Raw genomic sequence first — 14,223 nt, 5'->3', positions numbered from 1 at the left:
TGGAGCTTCTCACTCTATCTTCAAGGCCGAGCCTGGCCACCCTGTGGACAAATCTTGTTTTGGCCACTTATACTAAAAACTTACTTTGTCCATCATGACCCTGAGCTCCTGACCAGATGAGGAACAAAATGTCAATTGACTGGGAGAGCTTTGCCTTTTGATTTAAGGCTCTCCACCACTCACTAGTGAACAAGATCCAAACACACTCAAACTCCTACTTTCGGCAAGGCTCTTCTCTGACCTGCTTGTATGGAATCCACTCTTGTTGACAAGAACCCATGGCCTGAGATGTTTCCGCTTCCTATCATTGTAAAACAAAAGTCACCAGGCATTAGATTATTCAGATTCGTAGGTGGAATGTTGGATTACATAGCATCAAACCATTCCGGAAACATACAAACTCAAAGATCCATTTTTGTACAAATCAACAACCTACACAAGCACAAAGCCTGGCCATCTGCTGGTAGTCGAGCTTTGGTTGCAGTTGGGGGTTAAATATCGAGCTGAGGTATTCTTCACCCTAGTGTTTCCAGACTTCACTCAATCACTTTGTGACAGTGAGTGTTAGTGACAAACAAAATAATAAGCCTGATACATGCAAAAATCAGCAAACAGACCATGAGCAGAACAGAACGTCTGCATTGAAAGGTTTTTATTGGGCACAAAAGTAAGTGGGCTAATGTCCAGCTGCATGGGAACTCTCTTATTGATTGTTGAGCAATATGCAAATTCTGTTAAGTCAACATTTTCTGGGTCAGTTGTCTCAACTGTTGCTTTGGCAATTTGCCCGAAACGTTCTTTAATCCCAGTGGCCGACCATGTATTTCACAACTGGACCTTCAGCGAGGTCCTAAACCAGTCAACTCTGCGCCCCCCGGGCAATATCTGGCCCGCTGGAGCCGTCTGGTCCGCACCGACCCTGACACTACTTCATTACATGGAAAAAAGCGTGAGCAATCAATTTTGTTCGTCCTGTCACTGCAGTCTTCCTCAGAGCTGTCATCGCTGTCATCCTGCTCCCTTGTGTGATGCGTTAAAAACAGCTGATCGGGGCGGGACCGTGTCATTTCTCCTTCCTTGCACCGTCGGTAGGGGATGTTGTCCCGAGTGTGTGGGAATAACACCATTAACAGGGACGAGGAGGGGGGCACGAATGCTCTTGCGCGCCTTGGGCTCTGCTCTTTGTCGGCACCGCGGGGACGGAGAACTGACATGGAGAGACATTTATTTTGAAAGTAAATTTTTAGTAGGCGTTATACTGTTTCCAAAAAGGGTTCATTCTGCCTGAATGTTAAGTTATCACGTGCCGGCAAGGAGCCGAAGTAGAGTTCACCCTATGACGTCACAATACAAAAAAAGCCAAAGCTGATTCAACAAGCTAACATTATCCAATCAAAACGTACCGCGCCCGCTAGCTGGCTAAAGTGTTACACTGGTGCTACAGCAGGTCAGGCATACAATAGCGAACTCAAAAGCTGATTGGTTAATGTCAGAGTATAATTTCCATTCATTTAAGCTACAGGTGCCCACACTGTTGATTCTGAAGGCCTGAGGGCAGATTTTAGACCCTGGCAACACATGATTGCTGAATATGATTGGATAGAAGCTCTAATATAAAGGCCAGACCTTCAAATATCAACCTGAGGCTGGAAGCACTGCAACCAAGAGGAAAGCTATGAAAGTCAGTTATAAATATGAGGAATAATTTAGTACATATTTGTGGAAAAATATATCAAAGTTAAATATATGTATTCTGATAATGTTTAGGGCAGCAGACAAGGCCTTGCTGGTCATGATGGACCAATGCTATTTAATTCATGTCCATACTTATTAGGTCAACGTGAACAAGGTTTGTGTGGTCACTTAAATGGTTTGTAGTTCGCTCAAGACTGTTTTAATATAAAGACAGTCCATTTATTATTTTGTGGCATTAAAACGTTAGCATGTGTTTGGTAAGTTAATTGTCCAGATGCTGACATCCAACAAAGTTTTCTTTGTTTTCTTCTTCGGTCCGTATGCAAATGCAAAATCTGCCTATAGCCAGAAACACCTACACATTTATTTTTATCGAGCCTCTCCAATAAAGACAGATACATGTTGAAAATATTCAACATACTGTTTACATGTAAAAATGTGAGTGCACTCAAAAACTTGGTTAAATTGAAGGTCACACTGACAGGCACATGACAGGATAGCAGTGGATGTCAGTTCAAAGGTCATCACGCGTCAACATTGCTGTTTAAGTTTGTTTGTGACATAAGTGAGCAAAGATAATGAAGGTGAAAATCATTGACATTTGACGTAGGCACTCAGACAGTCTATTGCAGGGATGTGCGTTTATTTACACATGTCGCCTGGCTGTGGGACCTTCAGGACCAATGGTCTGCGTAGGTGTGTCTGCTCTATATGAGACACCTATGCTAGGTGGATCGGATTTTTAAAGATGATAAAAAAGGCAAAACATGCCATCATATTTGCCAGTTTTTCATTTAATTAGGTACCCCAAAAGGTAAAGTTGTTTGTTTGTTTGTTTGTTTTAAGGGAAACAAGTAATTTAAAAACTGCAACTCAAGGGGAATCATAGGAGATTGGCTGAATGTATTAAACATGTTGTTAATAATAGATTTCCTAGATTGGTAACATTTTAAAATGTCCTTAAATAACTTTGGAAAACTTTTCACATTTAGTCCCAGTCTTACTGTCACTGGCAAAGGTCTTCCTATTAGAACATTTGTAGTTTTTGTTCCATGTTGTTTCTTCCATGATGATGATGATGATGATGATGATGATGAAATCTGTTTTTGAACTTTAAATGAGTGCAGGGCACAAGGGCCAAGTCCTGTGTTGTTTCCCCACTGCTCTGCGTACGGTGCGTATGGTGATAAACAGACTCACAGATCATTAACGTAAAGCCCCTGAGTCCAACTCTGCAAACTGAAGTTTTCATTTGTTTGGAAAACAAATGGACCAAAGTCACTCAGAGGGGCTCGTTTAGCCATTGCGTAATTTCTGCGTCAGCAACTTGGACCGACAAACGTATCAACATAGAGACTACAGACAAATATATATCCTATAATTATGTTATAAATATTATCATACATGTGTATGTGAGTGTTTTTTAAGCTTTTCGGCATGTATTACAAACAATGTTTTGTTATTTTCTGTATTTTTGACGATTGCACTTTTACATTTGTCTTTTATGCAGGTAAACAAGCTAAATTACTTTGTGTGTGTTTTTTTTATTATTTATTATTATGATGTTAATTGTTCCCAGTTAGTTCAATACACTTAAAAATGTGTTATTCATCAGGATTATTTGAGGGGCAATGGGTGCAGGTGAAAGTTCACATTTGTTCAAAATGGGAAATACCCAAAAAAGTTTGAGAACCACTGGTTTACACACATAGGCCTTCAGACACAATGAGACACGGACCCAAGACAGAGAGAGAACAGGGCACAGAGACAAACATGGACACACAAAGGGACAAAGAAAGACAGGGAGACATAAATGTTACCACATGACTGTTGCCATTTTTTAACATTGATTATTTTTGTGCAATGTAAATGATGCTTCTTTAATGTCTTTTGCGTGAACATTGTTCAATATCACACTTGCATTGTTGATATAGATATAGATATTATAGTACATATCAGATGCTGAAGTAGATATTAGTTATTATAGTGGATTTTCTAGTTAAGTGATATTATTGTTATTATAAAGTGATATTATTATATCATATTATAGATATAGTAGATATTATAGTAAAGTGACATTATTATTATTATTATTATTATTATTATTATTATTATTTTATTATTATTATTATTATTATTATTATAAAGTCTTTGTTTAACAAAATGACTTCCATTTATCTGAAGAAACAAAAAATAAAAAATAAATTATTCATTATTTGTATGAAGTTATAGTAAATGTTTGGTAGAGAGAAAAATACATTTTGGTCTGACTTAAAATAAAAACACACAATGGAAAGAAATTGTTTGGCTGAGGTGACTTTTGTATCAAGTTAAAACCAACAATGACTCTTGGCTGCATGGGAGTATAACAAACATCAAACCATGTTTTGAAGACATCATGTAATATGTACCGTTTAACCTTTTAATAGTACTGTTTATAATTGCTACATATTTATTTTTGGGTTTTAATGTTGTTTTTTTTTTTTTTTCAAGTTTAAAAAAATAGTCAATTTAATCTAGTAGCAGTAAGTAATAAAGGCATATACATTTATTTAGATTATGTTTCCATTATATAGTGTTTCCTCTTAATATTATACTGTAACTAAAACATTTTTTTATTTTTCAAAACTCCTCAATGGTCTGCTTTAGTTTGGACATTTTAGCCCTCAGGGTGATATAGTCCAGAGAAAATAATAAAATAATAATCCAAAGTCTTAAGATAAAACCTTATCCGTTTTATTCATTTATTTATTATTTGTTTATTTAGGAGGGACAGAACAGAGAGCATTATTACATTTAAAAACAGCAACCGATGCCATGTCCATGGGCCATATCATAAATATATTTACATTTATAGCATTCTTTCATTTCATGTCCTTTTTTTCTAACTTTCTCTGCACAACACAACAAGAAGTGCAATGCACGTTTTTTTTTATTGCAATTAAATAAATTAATCAATTTTATTGCATAATTGTGACCATCACCAAGGAAGGATAAGAAACACTTTATTAAAGGGAGGATATAAAAAGAGAGGGCAGTGTTACACCAAGGTGAGGGGAAAGGGAACAGGGAATAGGGAGTCAGGGTAGGAAAATGGGCAGTGTTACATTTAGGTGAGTGGGAATGGAATAGGGAAGAGGGAGTCAGGGTAGGTATTGGAAGGGATGGGGAAGAGTTGACTGTTTTGAAGTGAGAGTGAGATGTGATATTATAGTTGTGCATATTGTGCCTATTGTGTTGTGTAATCAGTTCAGCCAGTCTGGTGACAAGTGTGGAGAAATTGAGGCGGGTGACAAAGCACCAAGCTCAGGTATAATTGGTGGTCGCTGTGAAAAGAGGGAAGGAGTGAGTGGTTTTACCTGGTATGTTATATCAATGTGTCGAAGGTTAAGTCCAGTACGAGTTTATCCCACAGCCCAAGGCATGCCAGTGCATCTATGACCAAAGTACGTGCAAGAACCCAAACGCCACCCTGGGCCTGAAGATGCAGCCATGCCGGCAGAAACAACAGGAGCCAAGGAGCCCCAGGCCATCCCCCCACAAAAGAGCAGCCCCCCAGACACCCCAGAGATCCCAGGCCGAGAAGCAGCCTCTGCCCCCCCCACACACGTATGTGTGTGTGTGGCCGCAAACGCCACACCGGCCCACAAGGTCTTCCCAAGTGAGTCCCGGAGGGGTCCTGAGCCGGCCCACCGCGCCAGCGACAACCCCAGCAAAGGCGCACCCCAGAGAACAAAACCAAAGCGCCCAAACAAGCTGGTGGAGCCACCCACAGCAACCACCGCTACGTAGCGACCCGGTATGCAGGAGCCGTTCCCGAGCAGTTACTACCCCATAGCCACCCCCAACCCAGACCCCCACGGACCCCACCACCCAAGGCCCCCCATCTGGCCCAACCCCCAGCCAACCCACCCAGCCTGGCACCGTAACAGGACGATTGTGGAACTATTCTTAAGAGCATTTTGATACAGCTCAAAGAGATTTGCCGAAGCCACAAAGCAAATAGAATTCTGATCATACCTCATTATTTTCAGTTGTAGACTTTCTAACATCCACTTAGAACTAAACCATAGATGAGCAGGCTGAGAAAGCGAGGTGTCAGAATGAAACAGAAGTAGTTGAAATGAGCAATGTCCACTTGCTGCCAGTCTTTGTGCAGCACAATGACCAATATATGACCAACAGATGCTCAAATATTATCCACACAATCTATATTTGATGTCCTATGCATGTTTGTGATGAAGAATGCATTTTTTAGTAATGATATGTTTGGATTCAGAGTCTAAAACATTTAGAATGGGATATGATGATTGTTTAACCCTCCTATTATCCATGGGGTCAATTTGACCCCATTCAGTGTTCATCATTCAAAAAATAATAGTTGATTTTGTGCTTCATATTTCATGACTTTTCCTAATTTTATGGGTATAATTGATTAAGCATAATATCATCATGATACTATTTTTTCAATGTGCTGAATGCATATTGCATGCATTGGTGTTCCTCTGGGGTCAATTTGACCCCAAGTTGTTTCAGCTGTGTACAATTTGTCTGTCTGTGTGTGACCCATGTGTGATCGTACATCCACCCACCTGCAGGTGCAGTGTTCATACGTACATGATATGGGGGAGGAATCGATATCCCCAATTTGGAACAGCGCTTTTGCGGTGAAAGTGACGTAGAGGAGGATGTGTCTGAGGACTTCATAGTGAATAACCCCAGATATGTTTTAAAAAAGGAGATCAAAAAAATCAACCAGCATGGTTTATTCTGTGAGAGTCATGAATGTGCACACCAAATTAGAAAATATTTGAATGAAGGATTTTCAAGATGCACTAACTCTAAAACTGAAACAGGTCAAGGTTTCATGATCAAGGGGTTATTTATGTATTCAACAAATAATATTGAAATGCCTGACACCAAAACTTGGTCAACAATTTTCTGAAAATCATTTTCCAGAGGCAAATATCCCTGGGGTCAGATTGATCCGAAATGTAAAATGTATTAGTCATATTTGAGGATAATAGGAGGATTCATTTTTATAAAAAAAAGCTTTTTAATGCAGTTTAATCACATCTTAAGCCACAACAAAGATTAATTTAGTTTTGTGTTCCCATTGATAGAACATTTATTTTTCAGTCTTTTGAGAGCTATAGACACTTCTTTGAATCCTACTAAAACCAAATCCTAACTTACTCTTTTGGGATACCAACAAGTTCTTCTGCATTTTAATCCTGACACAAGGTTGTACTCTTTTTTTGAAGCAGCAGAGGAAACTGTTCTGTATGTGTCGCCTCAGGGCTTGATCCCTGAAGCCGTAGATGAGCGGGCTGAGAAAGCGAGGCATCAGAATGAAACAGAAGTAGTTAATATAAGCTATGTCCCATGGATTCCAGTCTTTACGTAGCACAATGAGAGTCTCAGTGATGGGGTAAGTGAAGGCCAGCATGCAGAGCAGCAGCTGTAAGCCATGCAGCAGCACAGTGTACATGGCTTTGTTCACAGACTCCCCATCCTGTCTCATCTTCCTCGTCTCCAGGAGGATTCTCACATACGTGTAGAGGATGATGATGGCCACCACTGTGAAAAACACAATATTGCACGCGGCTCTGTACAACGTCTGGACAGGAGAGGAATTCAGAGCTACAAGGTTGCAGTTTACAGGGGTGGAAAAGCCAAAGATGGCAGGGTCTCGTTCCGTAATGGCGTGATCTATCATGGGGTAGGCACAGCTGATGACACACACTGACAAGATGAGGACCCAGATACGGTCTGAGCGCCAGGTGACCGGGCACTGCAGAGGGTAGAAGATAGCAACATAACGTTCTAGTGACATTGTGGCCAAAATCAGAGGTGAGCTCTGGAAGGTGGCAGTGGAGACAAACAGCAGAGGGATGCAGAGGACCAGAAACAACTTAATCTGCAACATAGAAAAGAGGAAGAGTAGCACAGAAGAGGTGTTGTGCAGGGTGTCGTTGATCAGCAGGTAGGCAAGCAGGATGTAACGTGAGGTGTCTAGAATCTGCCTGTGAGATGCAAAAATGTGCAGCATGACAACAATGCAGCAGAGGTAGACGGTGAAGCAGGTGATAACTGCACACACCTTAATGATCATTGTAAGAGGTTTCTGCGATGTTGCATTGGCAGGAATTTCAGTCACATTCATATTTTCTAAAAACTTTGGACGATCAGCACCTGTTTAAAATACACATTATATAATGGAAGAAAAGATGAGAAATATAGCTTTAACCACACTGTATCATCACACCAGAATCAATATAACATTTCTTTTTACCACACAAACAAGGCACACATTCAGAAATGTAATAGAACACTGGTTTCCATTTTTGTGCCACTTACCTGAGATTGCTGCTGTCTGGTAGAAATGCTGTGTTCTCCACTCTTCTTCTTATAATGTGTTTTTAGTAAACATGCCCATTTGTTTAATCCCCGTCATCAGTGAGTTCGACTCGATCACCCCAGAGATACAACTGTCATCATTAAAAAAGTTTGTGTCTCTGGGAACAGATTTCAGTGGGGAGAGCACCACAGCAACATACAGTAACTTCTATAACTATTAGAGTGAAAACAAAGTTTCTACAGTATTTTTTCCCCATCATGTTACCTGTTTAAACTTTGTATAACCCAGAGGTGGGAACAAGTCACTGCTTCTGGAATCTCAAGAAAGTCTCAAGCCATGTCACTTAAGTCCAGAGTCAAGACAATCAAGTCCAAGTCAAGTCTCGAGTCAAGGCCATTGAAGTCCAAGTCAAGTCAAAAGTCCTCAACTTTAATTTACAAGTCTTAACAAGTCAAGAGTACATAGTCGAGTTGCAAGTCCTGTCGAGTCGAGTCTAAAGTCATCAAATTTGTAACTTGAGTCCAAGTCAAGTGCAAGTCATGTAACTAGAGTACTCACCTCTGGTTTAACCATAGAACATATAAATATGGTGGTTTCAGGCTGTCCACCACTATGCACCCTCACTTGTGAACAAGATCCTCCAAACATACTCAAACTCCTACTTTTGGCTGGGCCTCTTCTCTGACCTGCTTGTATGGAACCCACTCTTGCTGACAAAAACCCATGGTCTCAGATGTTTGCTTTTCCTATCATTGTAAAACAAAAGTCACCAGGCATTAGATTCTTCAGGTTCCAAGGTGGAAAGTTGGATAACAGAGCACCAAACTATTCCAAAAACATACAAACTCAAAGATCCATTATTGTACAAATCAATAACTTACTCAAGCACAAAGCCTGGCCATCTGCTGATGGTCAAAGTTTGGTTGAAGTTGGGGGGTTAAATTTTGGCCTGAGGTATTCTTTATCCCAGTGTTTCCAGCAGACCTCACTCAATCACTTTGTGACAGTGATTGAGATTGCAATTGTTGGCCAACATACTATAAGCAGAACAGATCATCAGCATTGAAAGGTGTTTCTCGGGCACAAAAGTAAGTGGGCTAATGTCCAGCTAGGCACTCAGACAGTCTTTTGCAGGAATGTATATTTCCACATGTCTCCTGGCTGCGTGACATTCAGGACCAATGGCATGTGTAGGTGTGTCTGCTCTATATGAGACACCTATGCTATGTGGATTGCAATCTCAAAAAATAAGAAGTTTTTGGAAAGATTATAAAAATGGCATCAAAATTGCAACTAGTTACCCTGAAAGGTAAAAGTTTTTTTGTTTGTTTGTTTGTTTGTTTGTTTGTTTTAAAGGAAACAAGTTTTTTAAAAGCTGCAACTTAGGGGAATCATAGGAAGTCGACTGAATGTATTAAATATGATTTCCTAGATTGGTAACAATTTAAAATCTCCTTTAAAAACTTGAGATAACTTTTCACGTTTAATTTCTAATCTTATTGTCACCGGCAAAGATTTTCCCATTAGGACTTTTGGGATGTTTGTTTCGTGTTGTTTATTCCATGATGATGATGATAATGATGATGATGAAATCTGTTTTTGAACTTTAAATGAGTGCAGGGCACAAGGGCCAAGTCCTGTGTTGTTTCCCCACTGCTCTGCGTACGGTGCGTATGGTGATAAACAGACTCACAGATCATTAACGTAAAGCCCCTGAGTCCAACTCTGCAAACTTAAGTTTTCATTTGTTGGGAAAACAAATGCTCATTTAGTCATTGCATAATTTCTGCGTCAGCAACTTGGACCGACATAGATGCATCTTATAGTGAACAACCACTGGCTCATAGATTCTTTGTAAACAAGAGGTTTATAGAATTCTACCAGACTTTGGTATAACAAATGAGAAATAGACACTACAGACAAATATATATATATATATAAAATTATATCATATGATAATTAGAAAAAAAAAAAAAAAAAAAAAACTGTCAACCATTGTTGTAAGAGTGGGATACTGTTGAGAAATTTTTCATCTCTGAGGTCCAACATTGTCCTTAGTAATTATCAAATGTGATTTTTCTGCAAAATCTTTGAAGAACATGCTGTTTCCAGTTTAGTATTATACACATTAATATTTTAGCTTTAAAATGTAAATGGGTTAACATTAAAGTGGCTTTATTGTCATTAATCAATAAGATATGGATTAGTTTGTTTTTTTTAATCCTAAATGTATACAGTAGATTCCCATTGAGATGCAGAAATCAGAAACACAAATTATAGCAGGTCTTCTTATACAGAATGTTATGTCAGTGCAGATTAACCTTACCAACATAGTTACATATACAATATGGAGAAAAGTATTTGGATGAATGACCATTTTGCCTAAAATCTTTGACATTATACTTATATCTCACAGACTGTTGAAGGACTCATTAAATGAGTAATTTTGACCAAAAAACTGCTAAATGATCTAAAAAGCAGTCTGAATGTTTCACTCCAATAGATATTGCAATGTTTACAGGCAGTGGGGCCGCGTGATGTCATCAATCACAAGATTGGTAGTAAAGCGCGGTAGTAAAAACTGAGATTTGCATTTAATTGGCCAAGTGGACCCCTTGCGGACTCTGGTAACAATATGGTGCATAATAATGACTTTTGTTCGGCATAGATCTTGGAGGATCCCTTTAAGAAATGATTCCATGCAAAAACATGAAAATAAAAAGTACATCTTCTGAGAGGTAGCTTCAAAAGAAACCCAAAATCTGACTTTGGTCTGAATACACCATGATGAAATCTACTCAATGACAAAATTCTACAAAACAAGCAATAAATAGAGATAACAAGGCTCGCAGCCAGTGGACCATCATTGTGAAGATAACATGTACTAGTTGATGGTACAAACAGGTTTGACATATAATGACTTCTTAGGACTGTATTAAAGAATTTTTTTCACGAAATGATTCCAAATTGACTTTTATTTGTCAGTACCAGTTTCTTTTTTTTCAAACATAAAATGAGTTTATTTTGTGTGCTATAATGGAAATATTATATTCAAAATGTAGGATAGATGTGATTTCTAATGACAAAAGCTACAGCTATTCCTTATTCATCTACACAGATTGTTAATGCTCTTGCTAGGTTATTGTTATTGTTAAGCTAATGTTAATGCTATGCTAATGTTAGGTTGATGCTAATATTAAACTAATACTAGGTTAATGCTTAATTTAATGCTATTGCTAGGTTACTGGCGGGCTAATGTTAATGCTAGGCTAATTTTAATGCTAGGTTAATGCTATTGCTCAGTTATTGATATTGCTAGACTCGTGTTAATGCTAGGTTAATGCTAATGCTTGGAGTATGCTATTGCTATGTTAATGCTCGGCTAATACCAGAGGTGTAAAGAGTACTAATATATCCTACTCAAGTAGAAATACTGATACTTGATTTAAATTGCACTCAAATACAAGTACAAGTAAGTCATACATAAAATACTCAAGTACAAGTAAAAAGTAGCTTAAATAAATAATGCTCAAAGTAAAAGTTACGAGTTACTTTCACTCCCCACGTTTATTTTTGGTAATAAATCTTGCCACGGTTCCCTTAAAGTAAACATCTCATGTATAAACTTACTGTATAAATATTTTCAGGCTCTAATTATAGCTAAATCTATGAACTTCAAACCAGTGCCATGCCAAATGTGCAATGTGGGTATAAACAACATAATAGGTAGAAACCTACAACCTGAACACAAGAAAGTGACTGAACGTTGATCAGAAAAGGCACGACTAAGAACATATTGATTTCTGTTCAATGTGCCTTCAATAAACTGCTGACCTGAAATCAGTTCAGTAATTGGTTTAAGGTACCAATGAAAAAAAGATAATTTACTCAGTAACTGTTGGGTGTATAAATGTAACAAATTACTTTACTTCTTTTAAAACGTACTTAAGTTACAACTTTCACCTCTGCACAAAGTAGAGTCAAGAGTGTCCGTCTTTCCTATCTGATGCGTGAGTGGATAACGGAAAAGACACACATTTGACAGCCAGTGTCAACAGATCAATAGGCCTTTAACTGTTATATAACCAGCAGCACTGCTCTACTATAAATACTTGCCATTCATTCACAGAGAGACAGATCAGCTCAGGAATAACTAGTAGTCTTTCTTTTGCTCGGATTTTCTGAGTCTCACATTTTGAATATAGTTTTCAAGAGTTTTTCACTTCATATCAGTCATTTTTCAACATGCAAGCAGTCCGTCAGTGTTTGGTGTGTGCGAATCGTGCTGCAGGAGGACTTCTGAGAACTCAGATGGACTTTTCTCTGCTACACATCAACAACAGAGCAGCGTTCAGGATAGGAGCAGCCTGCAGTCGCTTCCTCAGGTAGGCCTTAGCACCAGCATGTACCTGAACACCACAGTGAACTATGAACACTTTACACCACATGTTTCTTTGCTGTTCTCCTGCAGCTCCTCTGGTAGAAGGATGTCTGGAGTCCATAAGTTGGGGGAAGCAACAACAACAACAACCCCTGCAAAAGCACTGAAGGATACTCGTGGACTTTTTGATATCCCATCCATACAGGACCAGGTATGTAATGTTTGTGTGCAGTGACCTGCAGCTGCACTGAATGTGGTCAAAGCTTTAATTGAGACACTTTTTTTGTTTGCAGCAGATGGAAAGCCTGTCATATGACTCTATGATCAGAAGAGCTGCCTCCCTGGTGACAGACAGCTCCAGTACGTTCCTCTCTCAGACCACAGTGGCTTTCACCGATGCCCTCAAAGACTATTCAAAGGTCAGCTCACAACTTTTCTACACGTTTTGTTTTTTAATCAGTGTTAGAACTTATTGTCCCTGACCTCCTCCTCCTCTCCTCTGTTTGTTTCCTAACAGGCTGTGCACTCACGCATTGCTTTCCAAAAGCGGTATTTGGCCTCACTTGGAAAACTGACTGCAATGGAGGAGGACCTGCTCCTGCAGGTGATCAATGGATGGAGAGCTGAGGTGTGGATAATCAATGGAGCTTTTGTTGTTTTCTGCTTCCTCTAAGTCACATGTGTCAAACTAATTTTAGTTCAGGGGCCAAATACGGAGCAGTTTGATCTAAAGTGGGCCTGCAGATTGGACCTGTGAAGAAAACTAGTTATTTTACCCCTACTTTGCACTTCCAGGTATAAATGACATGTAAAGTATATAAGGTACCTATAATATCCAAACATTAAGTGTCAGATATCAGTCCCTGCACAATCTACATTTACATTTCCTTGATTTTGTCACCAGTTTCTAATTAACATGGCAAAATTTTGTGGAACATTTGGAGAAAAACTGCAAGATGATGCATGAAGATTTTAAGTTGTTTCAACAATTTGCTGACTGCCATCATTTGATATAAGCATTGGAAAATTGTGAGCCATGCAAATGTGTGTATTTGGAAGGGCTGATTTATTTCCAACTGAAATATTTGGTCATTTACACAATGGTTCATGTTTCATCTGTAATTTTTACTTTCTCCCGCAGTCCAAATTGGATGCTCTGAAGGGCTGAATATTTATTTTGAGTTTGACACATGTGCTGAGTGCAACAAAGAATCAAATCCCTTATATTAAGTGTATTTTTCTCCTTAACAGTCCAGTAAGAGACGAGATGAGTGCAAACATTATGAACAGGCCTGGATCAATGCAGTCAGCCTGAGTAAAGCAGCTGCTGAGATAGCCCAGTCCTCTGGTAAGTGAACATGGCTTCACCTGCTATTACTATTACTAAACTGGTGTTTTAAACCTAACAATCTGTCTGTGAGTTAACAGAAAACCTTCCTCTCATGTTTTCAGGAGCCCAGCAGGCGTCCGCCTCAATGATGTCAAACCTCCAGGTGTCTCAGTCACAGGTGGAGGAAGCACGGAAAGTGTCTGTGGATGCAGATAAGAAGTTAGCTGAGACTAAAGTGGAGGAGATCCAGAGGATGGCAGAGTACACAGCTTTCCTGGGAGATGGAGACGAACACGAGATACACGAGGCTTATCTACGGGAGGACTGAACGAACATCAAAATGATCCGATCGCTGCAGGGCTTTTTTCCCACGAGTTCTTCATTTTAAAAGCCCAAAAAAACGCTCTAAAAGTCAATCAGCGAAGTTTAAATTATAACTTGATCTTGTATGTTATG

The 14,223-nt window shown here is 39.1% G+C and overlaps 2 protein-coding genes across 2 annotated transcripts; one reads left to right on the top strand and one right to left on the bottom strand.

Annotated features, from left to right (window-relative positions):
- Nucleotides 1-839: 839 nt before the first annotated feature.
- Nucleotides 840-7,861, bottom strand: LOC114474586 (uncharacterized). Its single transcript, XM_028465002.1, has 3 exons — nucleotides 7,799-7,861; nucleotides 6,892-7,489; nucleotides 840-1,207 (listed from the first exon to the last, which is right to left on the bottom strand). The coding sequence occupies exons 1-3, from the start codon at nucleotides 7,859-7,861 to the stop codon at nucleotides 840-842; spliced, it is 1,029 nt and encodes a 342-aa protein (XP_028320803.1).
- A 4,440-nt stretch (nucleotides 7,862-12,301) lies between these two features.
- On the top strand, nucleotides 12,302-14,095 carry LOC114474585 (diablo homolog, mitochondrial-like). The gene is made up of 6 exons (XM_028465001.1): nucleotides 12,302-12,441; nucleotides 12,528-12,648; nucleotides 12,731-12,856; nucleotides 12,955-13,065; nucleotides 13,689-13,785; nucleotides 13,890-14,095. Exons 1-6 carry the CDS (start codon nucleotides 12,302-12,304, stop codon nucleotides 14,093-14,095), a joined length of 801 nt encoding a protein of 266 aa, XP_028320802.1.
- The last annotated feature ends 128 nt before the right edge of the window (nucleotides 14,096-14,223 follow it).

This window comes from Gouania willdenowi, chromosome 13, assembly GCF_900634775.1.
Source record: "Gouania willdenowi chromosome 13, fGouWil2.1, whole genome shotgun sequence".
NCBI classification, from domain to species: domain Eukaryota; kingdom Metazoa; phylum Chordata; class Actinopteri; order Blenniiformes; family Gobiesocidae; genus Gouania; species Gouania willdenowi.
Note: the sequence above shows the minus strand (reverse complement) of the source record. Positions and strands in the feature narration are given on the sequence as shown.

Bases quoted from the DNA above. Each gene is read 5' to 3' on its own strand.
- LOC114474586 (XM_028465002.1), bottom strand. From the start codon at position 7,861: ATGAATGTGACTGAAATTCCTGCCAATGCAACATCGCAGAAACCTCTT. The intron at 7,490-7,798 runs GTGTGTGCAGTT...TACCCTCTGCAG, and splicing joins CTCTTACAATGATCATTAAG to TGCCCGGTCACCTGGCGCTC. The intron at 1,208-6,891 runs GTAAGTTAGGAT...TCTCCATGTCAG, and splicing joins CTTGTTGGTATCCCAAAAGA to TTCTCCGTCCCCGCGGTGCC.
- LOC114474585 (XM_028465001.1), top strand. From the start codon at position 12,302: ATGCAAGCAGTCCGTCAGTGTTTGGTGTGTGCGAATCGTGCTGCAGGA. The intron at 12,442-12,527 runs GTAGGCCTTAGC...GTTCTCCTGCAG, and splicing joins GCCTGCAGTCGCTTCCTCAG to CTCCTCTGGTAGAAGGATGT. The intron at 12,649-12,730 runs GTATGTAATGTT...TTTTGTTTGCAG, and splicing joins TCCCATCCATACAGGACCAG to CAGATGGAAAGCCTGTCATA.